The 17,741-nt window shown below is 34.7% G+C and overlaps 1 protein-coding gene across 1 annotated transcript in view; it reads left to right on the top strand.

Annotated features, from left to right (window-relative positions):
* Vps52 (vacuolar protein sorting 52) overlaps positions 1-17,530 on the top strand; it is a 273,390-nt gene extending 255,860 nt beyond the window's left edge. Inside the window, exons 17-18 of the mRNA XM_090396657.1 lie at positions 15,797-15,915; positions 16,257-17,530. Of these exons, the coding sequence (XP_090252783.1) occupies positions 15,797-15,915; positions 16,257-16,403 (266 nt within the window). The 3' untranslated portion in view covers positions 16,404-17,530. The remainder of the gene's footprint in view (positions 1-15,796; positions 15,916-16,256) is intronic.
* The last annotated feature ends 211 nt before the right edge of the window (positions 17,531-17,741 follow it).

Raw genomic sequence — 17,741 nt, 5'->3', positions numbered from 1 at the left:
AGAATATGTCACATATCATGGTAAGATGAATTTTTTTTTTTTTTTTTTTTTTTTTTTTTTTTGAGATTACTGCTTTAAAATGGTTATTCCATAGTTATTCTGTGGAATAACTGTTTTGGAATAGCGACAAGCTGGTCTATACTTCATGGTAGCACTTCAGGAGACATCCAAGTCACCTAGTGATAATCTTGCTGCTTCTATTCTGCCAGGTGTACCTGTGTGTGTGTGGGAGGGGTTCATTTAGTGGTATGTGAAGATTGATAAGTATACCTGGAAGGAGTTCATTTAGTGGTATGTGAAGATCTGATAAGAACCCAATTTGCAGAGGAGTTGTCCGAAATTCTGCATGCGTACAGCCTAAGTAAGGAATTCATCACTATACATTCCATGTCCCTCCCAATTTCAACTCAAAACAACAATCATGAAAAGCAATAAAACGAAATAGATTACATGCAAATAAAGACAGACCTCCCAAATCTTTCATTTCACTTCACATATGTATGTAGTCTTACTTCAACAGTATTCGTTTTCACATCTACTCTGCCAAACTACACATGCTTTTCCTAACAGAAATTCAAATTTTAGCTTCTCTAAGTGCCACTTTTCCCAGTTACACTTTCTTTGAATCTTTTCATCTCAGAAGTGGCATTCATGCATATTTTTGTTTGTATTGCTCTCTTAATAGTACTGTATCAATTAACCATTTTGAACTTTTTGATTTCCTTTCTTTAAATCTGGGTTTTCTCCAGTCCAGCCTTACCAATAATCAGGTCATCTTCCTTTTAATTTGCAATATTTTGTAATAATTGTAATAATCATTTGTATGATTGTAATATTCCACAACTCCAGATATTTTCCCTTTTTTCAACATCACAGATCAAGATCAAGCAGCAGTGATTCTGAGACATTTGCTATCACCAGTGATCTTACTCAGATTGTTCATCTGCCTGCCAGAATACCAGATAACCCCAACCACTCTCCAGATTTTCTAGATTTCTTCCTGACTAATGAACCTTCTCAGTGTACTGTAGATGTTTGTCTTCTAGGCAGTTAAGACTACAATCTAGTATTGATATCTTCTCTCAACATTCAGACAATCACTCTCAACTACTTATTTTCTGGCATTATAGGAATTCAAAGTGGGTTTATCTTTGCAACTTCTGTGCTTCATTTCCTTGATTGAATTTTTGTTTTCAGTATTCAAATAGCCACACTGAACATCACAGAAACAATTATTATTGGTATGGATAATTTAATCCCCTTTCCACATTAAGTTCTCATCCCTTATCCAAGAAGTGTGACATTGCTGTACAAGAGAAGAACTGGCATTCTACATTTGGCTTTTATAGAAATTGCCATTCTTCCTTGTTTATACCAAAAGAAATTAGCTGCAAGCAAATTATCAGCATATTCAACACTAATTTTGAAAGCACTCAAAGTAAGAAACTTACATCATATCCAAATGGCAGTCATGCTTTCTAGTCTCTTGCCAACTCTTTTGCCCTCAGATTGTTCCATCGCACCCTTGACCCCAGAAAAAGCCAGCATGAATCTCCCACCATTTCAAACACATGGTATTCAGCGCTTCCCCACTTTGCCTCCTTTGATTTTTTGCCAGAAAAATATCAGGAGAATCTTGTCCAAACTAGATACCAAAGAAGTATTCTGGTCCTGATGGTATTTCTCCAGCTGTACTGAAGGTTTGTGCTTCAGAGTTGATTCCTCTTCTGTGTTGTCTTTTTATTCTCTACTATTCCACTGGTATTCTATCTTGCAGCTTAGAAATTAGTTCATATTCATCCCATTACTAAGAAGGGCAACAAATCTTTACTAATAGTCAGATCAAGATCAGGTCAATTATGCATATAATTACCACTAGGTTCACTTCAATTCTTTCATTTCTACTTTGAAGTCTCTCAACTAATAAATGATCACTAGTATTTATTCTGCTATTGTCAGTCAACAAGGGCTCTTTGATCTTGTTTATGTTGCCTACCTTTGGACAGATGTCATAGAGTAAGTTTGGGGAATCTCAAGTGATTGCTCTTGATTCTCTGAGGCATTTGGCTGAGCTTGGTACTAAGAATTATGAAGTAAACTTGTGTGGTCCATCTTCTGACTTCTGCAACTGAATTATGAGCTATCTGCACATATTACTTGTGATAGTAGATGGTTCCTTATCCTCAAACCCTGAAATTACTGCTGGTGTTCCACGAAGCTCTATTCTTTTACCTATTCTCTTTCTTCTATGTACCAACAACAACATTCTTCAGTTGACTGCAAATCCAATTCCAAGTTTTGCTGATGGTAGAATACTACATTCCTCTTACTCATTTGACAAGCTTTGCACTACAAATGATCAAAATTTAAAGTATCATTTGCAGTTCTAAATTCTGATATTTAAACCATTCATTAAGGAAGGGAGTTTTCCTCATAATCTTGCAAATTTCAATGAAAGTATTTTCACAAAATATCATTTTCTTTCATCTTACCTTTGATGATACCCAAATATCTAGACAAGATGAGATTTTTCTTCTGGGATCACTCTAACCTTGAATTTACCTTGGCATAAACATTTTATTTTACAGTATTACAGGAGGAAGCAATAAAAATATTGCCTCCTCTATGAGGGTGATCTGAAAGGTTCTTGGCTAACAATGAAAAAACGAATTTATAAATTTCAAAATTATTTTTTATTTTTCAACATAATCTCTCTTTAAGACATACATTTATTCCAGCGATGCTCCAGCACCATTATCCCGTCCCTGTAGTGGTTCTCAGTAAGATCTGCAAAAAACCCCTCGACAGCTGCAATCACCTCTTGATTCAAAGGAAAATGCTGACCAGCGAGGAAAAGTTTTAATTTTGGGAAGAGATAGAGGTCAGAGAGTGTCAAATCTGGGGAATAGGGTGGATGTTCCAACAATTCACAGTGCAGATCCCTTAATTTTCGCATTGCCAAAACACCTTTGTGAGTAGGTGCATTGTCCTGATGAAAGATGATTTTTTTCTTCTGCAAACCAGGCCTTTTGTCACGAATTTTTTTCATCTAGTTCATCACGAATTTTTTTCATTTTATTTATTAATTATCTTTTCAAGATAATTAATAAATAAAATGCCTTTAGCATCTCAAAACACTGATGCCATGACCTTTTCTGCTAATGGAACTGACTTTCTCTTCTTTGGCGCTGAACAACCGGCTTCTGTCCACTGGTTTGACTGCTGTTTGGATTCTGGTGTGTAATGGTGAATCCAATTCTCATCCATAGTAATCAATTAATGCACAAAATCAGTTTTATTCTTGTTAAAACTGTCAAGCACTGTTCAGAGATTTTCATGCAAGTGTGTTTTTCATCTGCTGTGAGCAAGCGTTGCACCCATCTTGTGCAAAACTTTTTCATTTGCAATTCTTCATGCAAAATATATCCTATGTATTCTTTTGAAATGCCTATAGTCTCAGCAATTTCACGCACTTTGACTCGGCAGTCATCCAATATCATATCATGCACTTGATCAATGATTTCTGGCATGATCAATGATTTGTTACACTTTTTGGACGTCCTTCATGTGGATCATCTTCAAGGCTGGTATGGCCACGTTTAAACTCGGCAGCCCATTTCTTAATTGTCAAAAACAAAGGAGAAGAGTGCCCATAAACTTTTATGAATTTCGAATGAATTTCTTTTGCCATTAAACCTTCTTTTACAAAGAATTTTATAACCGCACAATACTCAATTTTATCCATTTCTAGGGATACAGACAACTGCATAAAACAAACTACTTGATAGAATGACTTGCAATTTCACAACTTAGAAAAAAAAAAAAACTTGCCAATAGTGTTGCCATCTATGGTCGAGGCTGAGAACTTTTCAGACTGCCCTCATACATCCAAAAAATTTTAAGTGTTCTCTTTTGCTCCAGTTGTTACTTTACCTTTATTGTATACTTTTCTCACATTTGGGATGATGCTCCTAATAGTTCTCAAAAAATACTTGACTCAGTACAGAGGAGAGCAATTAGATTAATGAATGACCATTTTCACTTGTTCATTTCACTTTGTTTCATATTGATATTCAGTTTCTGCTGTTTACATTTTTTACATAGATGAAGTTCATTAGAACTGGCATCAATAATTCCACCACTGATAATTTAACTCTGAATTCACTCTGAAGAAACTTTTTCTTCTTCTTCATATGTTCCTTCTATTTCTGTCTTTTGGAACAGTATCTCCTCTTATGTATTTCCTAAAGAGTACAATCTACTGGTCTTCAAATCCAATCTTATCTAGTTATTTCTTTTTCCTCACCTTTTTTTTTGCCCATGTTAGATGGGATTACTTAAAAATAAAGAAATAATTAAATTCACATGCACAATTTAAGGCTTTGGCTCTTTGTCATTATGGTTGAGAGACTAGTGCAGTCTATTAACTGCATGTGTTCTTCTGGTTAGTTTTCTGTTATGCAGGATGAAAAAAACCCATGTTTCTGGAATGTAAAACCCTGCCACCTTTATATGAGTTTGATTAACACTGGAAAGCATCTATATACAATTTTTGGTTGCAGTAATACTTTCAGTTGGAAAGAACTAGAAAAGGAAATCCAATTTGGGACATGTGGAACATTTATATGAGCTTTTCAATTGAAGGTGAGTTAGCCAGTTATATAGAGGTGGAAGTATTTTCCAAACAAGTGAGAAAAGTGGAGGAATGGTGGATTTAATGCCTTATGCTCATGATGAATGAACTTAAGTATTAAATAGTGCACACATGATTTGTGACTAACATTCATCTAGAATTCATTCCTTTCCATGGTAATCATCCACATATAGAAACCCTTTAATTTGTTGTTTCAAGGATACTTGCGACATAAGACTGAATGATATAATCACGTAATCACAAGAAAGATATTTATTTAACCAAATATTTCGGTCTGGAAATAGCAGACCATCGTCAGTGGTATTACAAGAACAGTTTAAAAAATACAAGCTAGAATACTAACAATAGATCGTTAAAATTAGAACACGCCGTGTGATGTTATATCACCAAGTATGAAACAGAATATTTTGAAGTAGAAACATGATTGAATTTGCTATTAAAAAAAAAAAATTAATTAATGAGTAATCTTGATTAGACTTTCCCAGATTTTTGATCTAGATATACAGTCATTACGATTCAGGTTGGGGCGATGGAGCAAGGCCTCCACGCTTTCCTTGAACAAATGTTAGAACCTATAACAGGATCTATGTAAGAGGCGAGTCCTGGACCAAAGGATGCTGTGGTCAGTTTCAATCCCGTGTTGAGCCAATCCAGACTTTTCAGGTTTGTTGTGAAGAATGGATGATTGATGTTCTTGGATTCTTTTTTCAAGAGAACATCCAGTTTGTCCAAAATAAAGGACTCGCCTCTTACATAGATCCCGTTATAGGTTCGAACGTTTGTTCAAGGAAAGCGTGGAGGCCTTGCTCCATCGCCCCAACCTGAATCGTAATGACTGTATATCTAGATCAAAAATCTGGGAAAGTCTAATCAAGATTACTCATTAATTAATTTTTTTTTTTAATAGCAAATTCAATCATGTTTCTACTTCAAAATATTCCGTTTCATACTTAGTGATATAACATCACGTGGCGTGTTCTAATTTTAATGATCTATTGTTAGTATTCTAGCTTGTATTTTTTAAACTGTTCTTGTAATACCACTGACGATGGTCTTCTATTTCCAGACCGAAATATTTGGTTAAATAAATATCTTTCTTGTGATTACGCGATTATATCATTCAGAAATCCTTTAAATTATTACCAGTTAATTTTTCTGCACAAATATATCAAATATATTTTTTGCTTTTGATAACATTTCTTTACTATCTTTTAAGGATGCCACCAACATGTATGTGATTTATGTTGTTAGTTTATAGATTCACATATAATTCATTCTGCCTTTTAGTAATTTAATGTACCATCAAATTATATAAATTCTCATAATTTTTTATTTCAGTGAAATAAAATCTTTATATCATTGGCAAACAACTGAACATCTTCTTACAGGTCGTCCTTCTCAAGATCATTAACATATAGAGTGTGCACAACATTGGTCTGAGGACTTGATCTGGATTATCTGTTACCTTTAATTTGGGCAGATTCATCCATTCCCTCCCTCCCCCGCCTCTGTATAGCACTTTCTGATACCTGTCTGTCAGCTATCCATTTATCTAAGTGAACGCTATATTTCATTCCTTATTATTATTATTATTATTCCTGACACCTCCAGGGAGTCCGAAGACTTTTCGTGGGAGGACACCTACAACTGTCTCAACCACTACACCGAAGCTCTACTACGAATCATCTCCATCAACACCATCTATTGCCCACCTCCTCCACCACCGCCACTAGTATGCTATGTCTGTAAATTGCGTGTGTTCTGAAGGGCCAATTTGTCTGTATGCGGGATGAAAAACCCGAGTTTCTGGGAGAAAAAACCCTGCTACCTCCGTATGAGATCGGCTAACTCACCTTCGATTGAAAATCATCCAGATAAAGATTCCTCCTGTCGTGATGAGAATCGAACTTAGGCCTATTTCATTTGAAGGATGCAATGTACCGTCGTTCTTCCAATTGCGCTACGGAGGCGCAATTGGAAGATTATTCTTCAGTATTCAACAGCCTCGTGTGGTATCTTATGAGATGCCTTACAAAGTTCAACAGTATTTCCTTTTATTCAACTAGTCGTAACATTATCATCCGATATAAGCAAATTGCTAAAATATGACATCCCTATAGTATATCCATGTTGTTCCTTGCAAAGTATAGATTGTCGTCATCATCATCAAATTCCTGACATATACCCTCAAGGAGCACAGTATCTTATGATAGTACTACATGAAAATTTACATCAATTTTAACTTCCTATCAATAATTTTTCTCTAGATTAGCCTCTTATCTGTCAACATTCCAAGAGTATCAGATCTTATATTTATATCAATCCACCTACATCTTGGTCTTCCTCTGGGTCTTTTTCCTGCCATCCTGGCAAAGAACATTTATTTAGCTAATCATTCCTCTTCTCCCATTCTGTTTAAGTGGCCATACCACCTAAGATTAGCTCTGCTAACACATTCCTGAATGCTAACAGTGTGAAGTTCCTTCCTGATATCCTTGTTTTTAATATGATCTGCCATTAATGTCATCTGTTGAGTCTCCTAATCTTTCTCAGGACTTTCATATCTGTGGTCTCCAGTCTTTGATCAAGAGTTTTATTTCTAACCCAGCTCTCAGATCCATAAGTTAAAATTCTTTTGAACACTGTCTTGTATACAGTTAGTTTTACAGACAACCTCTATTTGGCCTGAATCTGACTTGTTCTTCACCAAGCTTCCCTTTCAAAATTTTTCTTAGCTGTTTCTCAAGTATGCTTGCATAAATTTTATCAGGAACACTCATTAGAGAAATACCTGTCATTCTTCCATTCAGTTTTATTTTTCCTTTTTATAGATGGGTACTATGAGCGCCCTGCTCCACTCATCTAGAATTCAACCATCTGACCAGGCTTTCTGAATTATGCAATACATCCACTTTAAAACTTTTATACCTCAATATTTGAGCATTTCTGGCTGAATTTCTTCTACTTCAAGTATGGATATGTATTCCTGATTGCATTCCTGTTGGAGCTTTCTACCATCATGCTGAAACTACTTGTTTTATTCAGCAGCCTTTCAAAGTAATTACCTAAACCATCTAGAATATCTTTATCTTGTTATTTTCATGTCACCTTTATCATCTCTGATTCCTTTTAGGGTACTCCTTAATCCATTTCTAAGCTTTTCAATAGCCTCCAGAATATTTTGCTGCCTTCCTGATATTTATTTTCTATGTTCTACCAAAGTCTTCCCATGACTTCTGTTTAGCTACCTTTACGCCATGCTTCGCTTTCTTACATTTTTCTTTGTATCCTCTACAAACACAAGTTGACTTATTTGCCAGGTTTTCTAAAAATATTTACCCTCCCATTCTTCATTGTCTCTATCACTCTACTAATGCTAAAATGTTTTTCACTTACTTTCCTTAAAGATGATTTGTTCCACTCCATCTATAATAGCTGTAAATTTGTTTAGCTGTTCAGATTAAAAGAATTATAATTTTTCTCTCTCTGTTGTATGATAATTTTTAATAGTGTGATTGTGCTGAAATTTATAACATGTAAATTGTGTTGAATGAGGAAGGGTGGAAATGAGTAGCTCTAGAAGTTAATTGTACTTGAAAATATTTGTACTGTTATTACCTTTTTATGTATACATTTAAATTTAATAAATATGCTTGAGAAAGGAATGTACAACTGAACTGGCTAGACACTTGACATATTTGTAAATTTGAGTCTCAGTTCAGAAAAGCATCCATAGTAAGGAAAGAATTTATGTAGTCATGTTGGACAAGGGCGATGCAAAAATTGATGTGTCTAGCAGCAGTATCTCTAGAGTGATAATGAATATTTTAGAAAAGTTGGTAACAACTCACATACAGAATTGGCTTGACAGACAATTTATATGAGGTGCTTAAGGGTCAAGGCTGAATAACTGGGAGCAGACCTCGACATGGCCTTTTGGAGAATGCAGAGAACTGACCAGGGCTTCGACCTGATGTCCAGTCCTCACCTTCTCAATGTGCACTATGTTGGATATCTACTTGTATATTGAATGAATGAGGATAGGCTGGTAATTTGGGATTTAGCTGACCGAATTGTATTCTATTGGCTTAAATGATAACTCAAAATGTGGTACAACATGATGGAATTTCATGCCAGTTGGAGCATCACCCAGTTAAGCACGGCCCTTGTTTTCATCGGGGAACAAGCGTGAACAGCGAAAAGTCAGCTATTGGAACAAACACGAGCTCAATATTAGCACAAATCAAGATTGGCACCATCAACGTAAGAAGCATCAATGGAAAAGAAATGGAACCAGCAGAAGAAATGGATAAGTACCAGATCAACATAACAAGCATGACTAAGAAGACAAAAACAGGTGAGATCTTTCTAAGCAACAAATACAAAATGTTATATTCAGGCAATAACAATCGGAGAAAAGAGAAAGTAGCCATAGTATGCAACACCAAATATGAGGATAATCTTCTTGAATGGTATGCAGTATCAAGTAGAGTGATGTGGGCAAATCTCAGAATGGAGAATTGGACAATGAGACTTATTTGTGCTTATGGTCCCATAGAAGATTATACCGAAAAAAGAAATGGAGGAATTTTTTGAGGCATTAGAGAAGGCTGCCGGCTCAATGAAAAAGGAAAAGTTTGTCCTTGTTGGAGATCTAAACAGCAGAGTAGGAAATGATTACCAGACATGTAAGAATGTTTTGGAAAAATTTGGAGAAAAGAGCCAAGCTAATAATAATTGCAAACACCTGTTGGATTTCTGCTTAGGACATGGACTAGTTGTTACCAACACCCTGTTCCAACATAAAAATGTGCATAAATTCATGACGTTATATTCAGGTAATAAGAAATGAAGAATATGCAAGTAATAAGAAAAGCCTCATTGACTAAATGAATACTATGGCTACTTTCTCTTTTCTATGATTGTTATTGCCTGAATATAACATTTTGTATTTGTTGCTTAGAAAGATCTCACCTGTTTTTGTCTTCTTAGTCATGCTTGTTATGTCGATCTGGTACTTATCCATTTCTTCTGGAAGTTAATGAAAAATTTTGTCATTAGCAATATTTTTCACTGGTTCAGGACATAAGAGTATACAAAAGATTTAAAATTGGAAGTGATCACATTCAGTGTTGATCAGGATAAAATGGAACTTCATATTGAAAAGAAAGGCATGTAAGAAAGTTTTGAAACAAATCAAAGTTGAACAGCTATCAGACATGAACTGTAGACTCAAACACACAAACATTATTGAAGAAAAACTGAATGAATTTGAAAACAAGAACCAAACCTAGGAGATTCAGTGGCAAACCCTAAAGAAAACTTTGATTGATTCAGTCAGAGGCATGTGGTGAGGTAATCTGCAAGGATAGAAAAACCAGAACTCTGTGGTGGACTTAGGAATTTAAAAAAGTCAAGGAAAAGAAAAAAGCATATCAAAAGTTCCTGAAAAGCAAGTCACCTTGTGCTCTTAGGAAATACAGAGAAAAATGTAAGAAAGCAAAGCATTGTGTAAAATTAGCTAAAAAAAAAAGGTTATGGGAAGACTGTTGTGATAAGAACATGCAAAATAAATACCGGGAAGGTGGTAAAGTATTCTGGAAGCTAATGAAAAACTTCAGAAATGGAGAAAAGAGTACTGTAAAAGGAATTAAAGATGATAACACAAGAAAACCGAGGATAAAGATATCTTGATGTATGAAGTAATTACTTTGTAAAATTGCTAAAAGAAACAAGCAGCGACAGAATGGTGATAGAAAATGCTTAACAGGAATGCCATCTGGAATATATATCTGTACTTGAAGTAGAAAAAGCTATCACAAACCTGAAATGTGGAAAGGCAGCTGGAGTAGGTGATATTCGAACCAGAAATGTGACCAAGTGAAGGATCTAGTCTCTCAAGCAAAAATATCGAATAGGGTAATCAATTCAGAAATTATAGATGGGTGGGTGGGGGACAAGGGATGCTGCAGTTTCTATATACTAATGCCAGACGTATCAGGAACAAGAGGGAGGTATTTTTGGCATTGGTTAGTGCAACCTTGCTAAAAGTTATAGGCATTAGTGAGATTTGGTTAACAGCAGATGATGTGGTTACAGGGATTGCTAAGGGTTTAGAATTTTTCAGGAAGCTAGAAAAGATTGATGGTGGTGGTGGGGGGGGGGGGGGGGTACTGCTGATGATAGCAGATGAATTGCATCCAAAAAGAATAAGAGATAGGCTGGAGGATGGTTGTTCATTTGAAGCAATCTGGTGTGAGATTAAAACCTGTAAGACATAATATACAGTTAGTTGTTGCTATAGGCCAGGGAGTTTCACAAATGATCTGGAAGACATGCATCAGCAAATTAGTACAATGAGTACAGGTCGAGTGATTATTATGGGGGATTTCACTGTGGAAATATAGACTGGAAGGAAGAAAGATCACATGGCAGGAAGGAAACAGAATTTATACATCTGCTGAGAGATAATTTCTTAAGGCAGCATGTGACAGAGGGCACTAGGGCTGGGAGAGTATTGGACCTGGTCATAGTATCAGAAGAACTGTCCATAGCCAAGGTGACAATATTGCCTCCAATTTGTGAAAGTAACAATGTGGTCTTGACTTGGGAAATTTTAAAACATGAGGAATATGCTATTAAGAAGGAGTATTTGAAGAACTACAAGGAAGGTATTATGACATGCTTAGGAAGAAGTTTAAATCGGGACCATGGCATAAAACACCGCAGGGTAAGGATGTTAATAATGCATGGGATATAATTAAGGTTATCTAGAGGATGCAATATTAAATTGTATACCTAGGATAAGGAGGGTTAAACAGGTAGGATTTAAATGGATGAGTAATATCATTAAGCACTATCTGCAGAAGAAGAAAATGCTGTGGAGAGTATATAAAGAGAAAGGTGACAAGCATGGTAAGGAAGACAAAATCAGATTATGAGAAGAATCTAGCCGAGCAGGCCAAAGGAAATGCCAAAGAGTTCTTTTGTTATGTGCCAAGGAAGAGGAAAAATGACTATGGAAGATTAACCTTAATGAGTGATGATGGTCACAAGGAGATAGAAACAGATAAAAGAGTTAAGTTACAGAGTGGCTAGAGTAAATATGTAAATACAGCTGTGGGATTAGATCAGATATCAGCTAGGGTTTTGCAAGAATAACTAGCAATGCCTTTGACTAGGCTGTTTAATTTAAGTCTTAGCTCTGGTAGAGTTCCAAGGGAGTAGAAAGAGGACAAAATAATTCCTTTTCATAAGGGAGGTTCTAAGACTACAGTAGCAAATTATTGGCCAATCAGTATCTCAGGCATGGTGGTAAAAGTACTAGAAAAATTGGTAAAAAAAAATTCAAAACTGACTAGATAAAAACAGGATGCTGTATGAGGGTCAACGTGGCTTTGTGAAAGGTCAGTCATGTCTTAGTAATTTACTAACTTTTTATAATAGAGTAACAGCTAAATTGGATTAAGGAAATGGCTACATGATGATTTTGCTTGATTGTGAACGGCATTTGACAGAATACCACATGGAACTCTGTTATGCAAATAAGAACAAATGGGGATGGATATGACATTGATTAAGTGGATAAGAGGGTGGCTGCTGGACAGATATCAAAAAAGTGGTATATGAATAGACAGAAATTGAGGCAAAAATAGGTGACTAATGGCGTGCCACAAGGTTCAGTGCTGTTTAATTTGTACATAAATGATATACGAAAAAACCTGAAAGGAAATATTCAGCTGTTTACTGATGATGTGAAATTAGGTAGAGTAATAGTTAATCAAGGCGATGTGGAGAGATATCAGTTTAATGTCAAGAAATGTAAAGTTGTGCATTTTGGGATAAATAGGTTACAAGCCATGCCATGTGTCACATCGATGGCACTGTACTCCAGGAAATAGATGAAACTAGAGATTTAGAGGTGGTGGTAGACAGAGAGTTAAAGTTTAGATGACATATTGCTAAGGTAGCCCATAAGATTACTTGGCTAATGAAGAGCACATTAACAAGTAAATGTAAGGAGGTTGTTATTCCTCTTTATAATGCCTTGATATGCCTGCATCTGGATTATTCTACTCAAGTTTGGTTCCCTGGGTTTCTTGGGGGGATGAGGAAGTGCCAGAGAGGGTTCAGAGATGAGTGACTAAGATGGTGAGTGGCCTTTGGAGTGTTTCCTATGAGGATAGATTGAAGGTGTGTGGATTGCAGAAATTGGTTGATAGGAGAAAAATAGGGAGATATGATAGCTTTAAATTGCTTAAAGGGTTTTTATAGGATAGATGCAGGGGAAATGTTTCAGCACTTGGCTAGAGGAACCAGAACAAGGGGTCATCCCTGGAAGTTGAATAAAGGTATGGTTAGTAGGGGTATGAGGAGATTTTTTGCTTGTGAAAGTGGAATGGGTTATCAGAGTCAGTTGTGAGTGCTTTGTTACTGGGTTCAAGGAGAGATATGATAGATTGTGTGGTAGTTTGGGTCTCCCATGATAAGTTTTCATACTCCATGCAGGTTCCTGTATAATAATAATAATAATGCTAAAATATGGAGGTATAAAAGTTACAATGGTTACACTGCATAATTCAGAAGGCCTGGTCAGAGAGTTGAATTCCAGATGACTGGAGTAGATCACTCATAGTACCCAACAAAAAAAAAAAAAAGGGAATAAAGCTGAATGTGAGAATTACAGAGGAATTTCTCTATTGAGTGCTCCTGGTAAGATTTATGCAAGTATGCTTGAGACTAAGAAAAATTTTGGAAGGGAAGCTTGATGAAGAAAAAGCTGAATTCAGACCAAATAGAGGTTGTCAGGATCAGATTTTTACTTTAAGATAAATTGTTGAGAAATCTTGGGAATATAACAAGAATTTGTAGTATTATGCAAGTATGCTTGAGACTAAGAAAAATTTTGGAAGGGAAGCTTGATGAAGAAAAAGCTGAATTCAGACCAAATAGAGGTTGTCAGGATCAGATTTTTACTTTAAGATAAATTGTTGAGAAATCTTGGGAATATAACAAGAATTTGTAGTTATGTTTTGTTTATCTGGAAAAGTCATATGACAAGGTTCCAAGAGGGAAGCTCTTCAAAATGCTACAGTTTTATGGTGTAAATGGAACATTATATTAAGCAATACATAATCTCTATTTAAGCTGTAAATCATCAGTTAGACTTGAAAGAGGTACAGGAAGATGGTTGAGGTCAAATCAAGTGTGTGACAAGGGTGCATGTTATCTCTACTGTTATTCATTATCTATATGGATCACATTATGAAGGAAAGTGGTATTAAATCATATCAGAATTGGTGATGTTAATCTTAGCTCTTTTCTTTATGTAGGTGATGTTATACTTCTGAATAAATCCTGTACAAGTCTGTACAATTTCCTGGCTAAATCGAATAACTGTTGTAATAAATTTAGTATGAGAATCAGCAATACCAAGACTATGAAATTAGGCAGAAACATTGGAAACATGAACTGTATCCTGAATGGTAAACCTGTAGAACAAGTAAAACATTTCAGTTATTTAGGCACAATTTTTAGTAAATAACTGAAATGTTTTAGGTAAGGTAGGATGTCAGCTGAATAAATTTATATGGAATAAAAAAGAAATTAGTCACTACACTAAATTAGCTGTATACAAAACAGTGTTCAAACCAATTTTAACTTATGGATCTGAGAGCTGGGTTAAATATTAATAAAACACTTGATCAAAGACTGGAGACCTCTGATATGAGAGTTCTGAGAAAGAGTATTAGAGTGAAATGATTGTGGCATCAATGGCAATATCACATTAAAAATGAGGTTATTAGGAAAGAACTTGCCATTGTTAGCATTCAGGAATGTGTTAATAGAGCTGATCTGATCTCATTTAGCACATTGGTATGTCACTTAAACAGAATGGCATAGGAAAGGTTAGCAAAACATGTCTTCTTTTCCATGCTGGCAGGGAAAAGAAGGTAGACTTGTTTTGCTAACCAGAGGTAGACCAGATGTAGATGGATTGATACAGTAAAAAGTGCCTTAAAAGACACAATTGTAAGATCTGATAATATTGGAAACTTGTCAGATAAAAGATTAATTTGGAGGAAAATTGTTGATTGGAAGACAGTGATGGTGTAACTTTTTCATGTAGTGCTGTCATAATTATCCTGTACACCTCCTGAGGGTACATATCAGAAATTTGATGATGATTATGAATGTAAAAAGAGGAGATTCCTTGTTGGGGAACCTTGACATAACATATCAGAAAGAATATATACCTCATAGCTGAAATGAGTCAAAATATCTGAAGTGGCAAAAGTGAAATAAGTACTGAAGTGAAAATGATGAAAGTTGGATATTTCTGTTACAAAAAGTTGTTGACAAAAAGGAATTAAAATAAACAGAATGCTCATAAGGTTAAAATAAACACTTTAAATTAAATTTTAATAACAATAATAATAATAATTATTGTTATTAATATCAGACCTCCTTTTGAAGTCAGAGACATTGTAAGAGATATATACTATTGCACACAAAGCTCATCAAACCATGCCTTCAACTCATTTAGTATGACTGCATTCACAATACACATAATGAATTCCACTTGCCAACTACTTTCCATGCAAAGAATCAGAACCTGCTCCTCACTCCTATGCTTACATCCTCTATATAGAGTTTCTAGGGATGGCCTCTTGTTTTAACCCCCCCCCCCCGCTCTCTCCCACTCTATGAAAATTCTTCCATGTTACCCTGGTAACAGCCTCTGACCAACTTATATGTCTCAATCATGTCCTCCTCCTATTAGCGAGGCTTTGAAAATTATAATCCTTCAATCTGTCTTTATACCCCACATTCCAAAGACCAGTTACCACCATTGTGAATCTTCTCTGGACAGTTTCTAACATATTCTCATCACCATGAAAACCAGTTGACCAAGTCTGTGCACAGTAATTCACATGAGGCCTGATCAAGACCTTATACAATGGAATCATAACCTGTAATAAAATACTGCTGCAATCAGGGTGCTTTGCATCATTGCCATTATCTGATAAAAAGCAGAAAACTTTAAAACAGTAATGTAAATTAATTTTATGGAAACCTGCTCAAAAAAAAAAAAAAGTGCTTATCAATTTGCTGTTTTTGTAATTTTTTTTTTTTTTTCAGAAAAAGTTTCTTCCCTTGTGCGTTCCTTTAATGTGGGATGGAAAAAGGCAATAGATGATATTAATGCAGATATCATGCAAACATTTACTAATTTCAAGAATGGAACCAACATTCTGCAGGTATGTTTGTGTGTTTTAACAGAGCATAAGTACTTATCCCTATAAGTATTTTTACTATGTGGAAGCAAAAATTTTTTTTTTTTTCTCACAGAAATTTCTGTATTGTGTATGTGGTAAGTAATAATTTACCATAAACTGATTACCTCATATATTATCTTAGTTTCTATTAAACTTTTGAAATATTTTCAAGCTTTGAATTATGAACTGCAAATCGAATCTTATATAATGGTAAGAAATTTATAATCTTATTTGTTTTTTGTTTGAATTTTAAATTCTGTGCTTGAATACGATTTTTTTTTTTTTTCTTCCCTGGTCAGTAATTTTTTTTTCCTTTCTCCTAGGCAACATTAACCCAGCTTATCCAGTATTACCACCGATTTCAGAAAGTTTTGTCCCAGTCTCCATTCAAAAACCTGTCTGTTCGCAGCGAACTTTTGAACATACACCATCTTATGGTTGAAGTGAAAAAATACAAGGCTAATTTTTGAAAATGAATCACAAGAGAAGTGAAACATATGTATATACCTCATAATTTGGTTTATTTATTCACAGTATAAACATATATTTTTCTAAAGTTCTAATATATTTTTCAGATTACAGTAAACCCATTTAATTTGAAGTTCTAATATATTTTTATTAGAACTTCAAATTTTAGCACTAAAGTTCTGATATATTTTTCAGATTACAGTAAAACCCATTTAATTTGAAGAGCTCAAGGTGAAAATTTGTCATTTGATATTTGATATGATATTTGAATGTATATTGCTTTATGAAATTTCTGTTGTCTGTTTATTGTCTTTTCATGTATGTGAAGACAGTAAGAAATGAATATATAAATATTGCAATATATTCTTGTAAAATTTGTGTAACATTTATAAGAACATGTCATCAGAATTATTTTTATTTATTTATTTTATTTTATTTTTACTTTAATTGCTCTTCTTTCAATGCTAAATATTTTGGACTTTTTTTTAACATGAAAGTGGAACTCTTAAATGTATGTTATTTTCAGTCTGTTTCCCACATACTAACTAATTGATTGCTTGCTAATTGTCCTTCCTGTAAGCAAAGAAATAATGGAGGGGGGGACAGCAAAAAATGGTAATTATTGCCTCTTGTTTTGTTTCATGTGGTTCTTTTTAGTAACTGAATAAAATCAACACAAATCAAATGAAATTTGGGAGTTGTATTTCATTCATTAGTCAAATGATACCTATGTTAAACAAAACAAGAGGCAGCATTACCATTTCTTTCTGTCCCCCTCATTAATAATGAGGGGTAGCAAAAATTATGCTAGCTAACAATTACACACACAAAAAAAAGTACCATGTTATATTGTCAGCAAACAGGCAACAGTTGTCAGCCTGAGCACCTATTTTTTTATTTCTGGTTTTGTACAAAAGAAAGCCAACATCAGGAATATATATGTACAGGCTCCAGTCATACGACCTATGTTCCAGATCACCATCGTATAGCGATTTCGTCATATAGCAAATCACTGCTTTTTTTTCCCACTTGTATGATACATGCATCTAGTTAAAAATGGTTTAATAACCTTTTTAAGCTATCATATAATGTGCATAACTGATGTAAATAAAGTATTTATTTAGATGAATTTGTTTATTTATTTAGATATGCAAATGAAAAACTTAGAATAATTTTCACAAACGAAAAATAATTTTTTTGTTTGTGAAAATTAATTTACAGACCCCCTCCCTCACTGACCTTATCCACTTTTAGACACAGACCATGGAAAGATTTGAAGAGTTTCATTTGATTGCTCTTGATATTTTCAAGGCATTATATCAAGTCTGGCATTGTGATTT

Source organism: Typopeltis vanoorti, chromosome 8, assembly GCF_054136105.1.
Source record: "Typopeltis vanoorti isolate ZY-2024b chromosome 8, IOZ_Tvanoo_1.0, whole genome shotgun sequence".
NCBI lineage: Eukaryota > Metazoa > Arthropoda > Arachnida > Uropygi > Thelyphonidae > Typopeltis > Typopeltis vanoorti.
The sequence above is the reverse complement of the archived record's forward strand: the minus strand, read 5'-3'. Positions and strand labels throughout refer to the sequence as shown.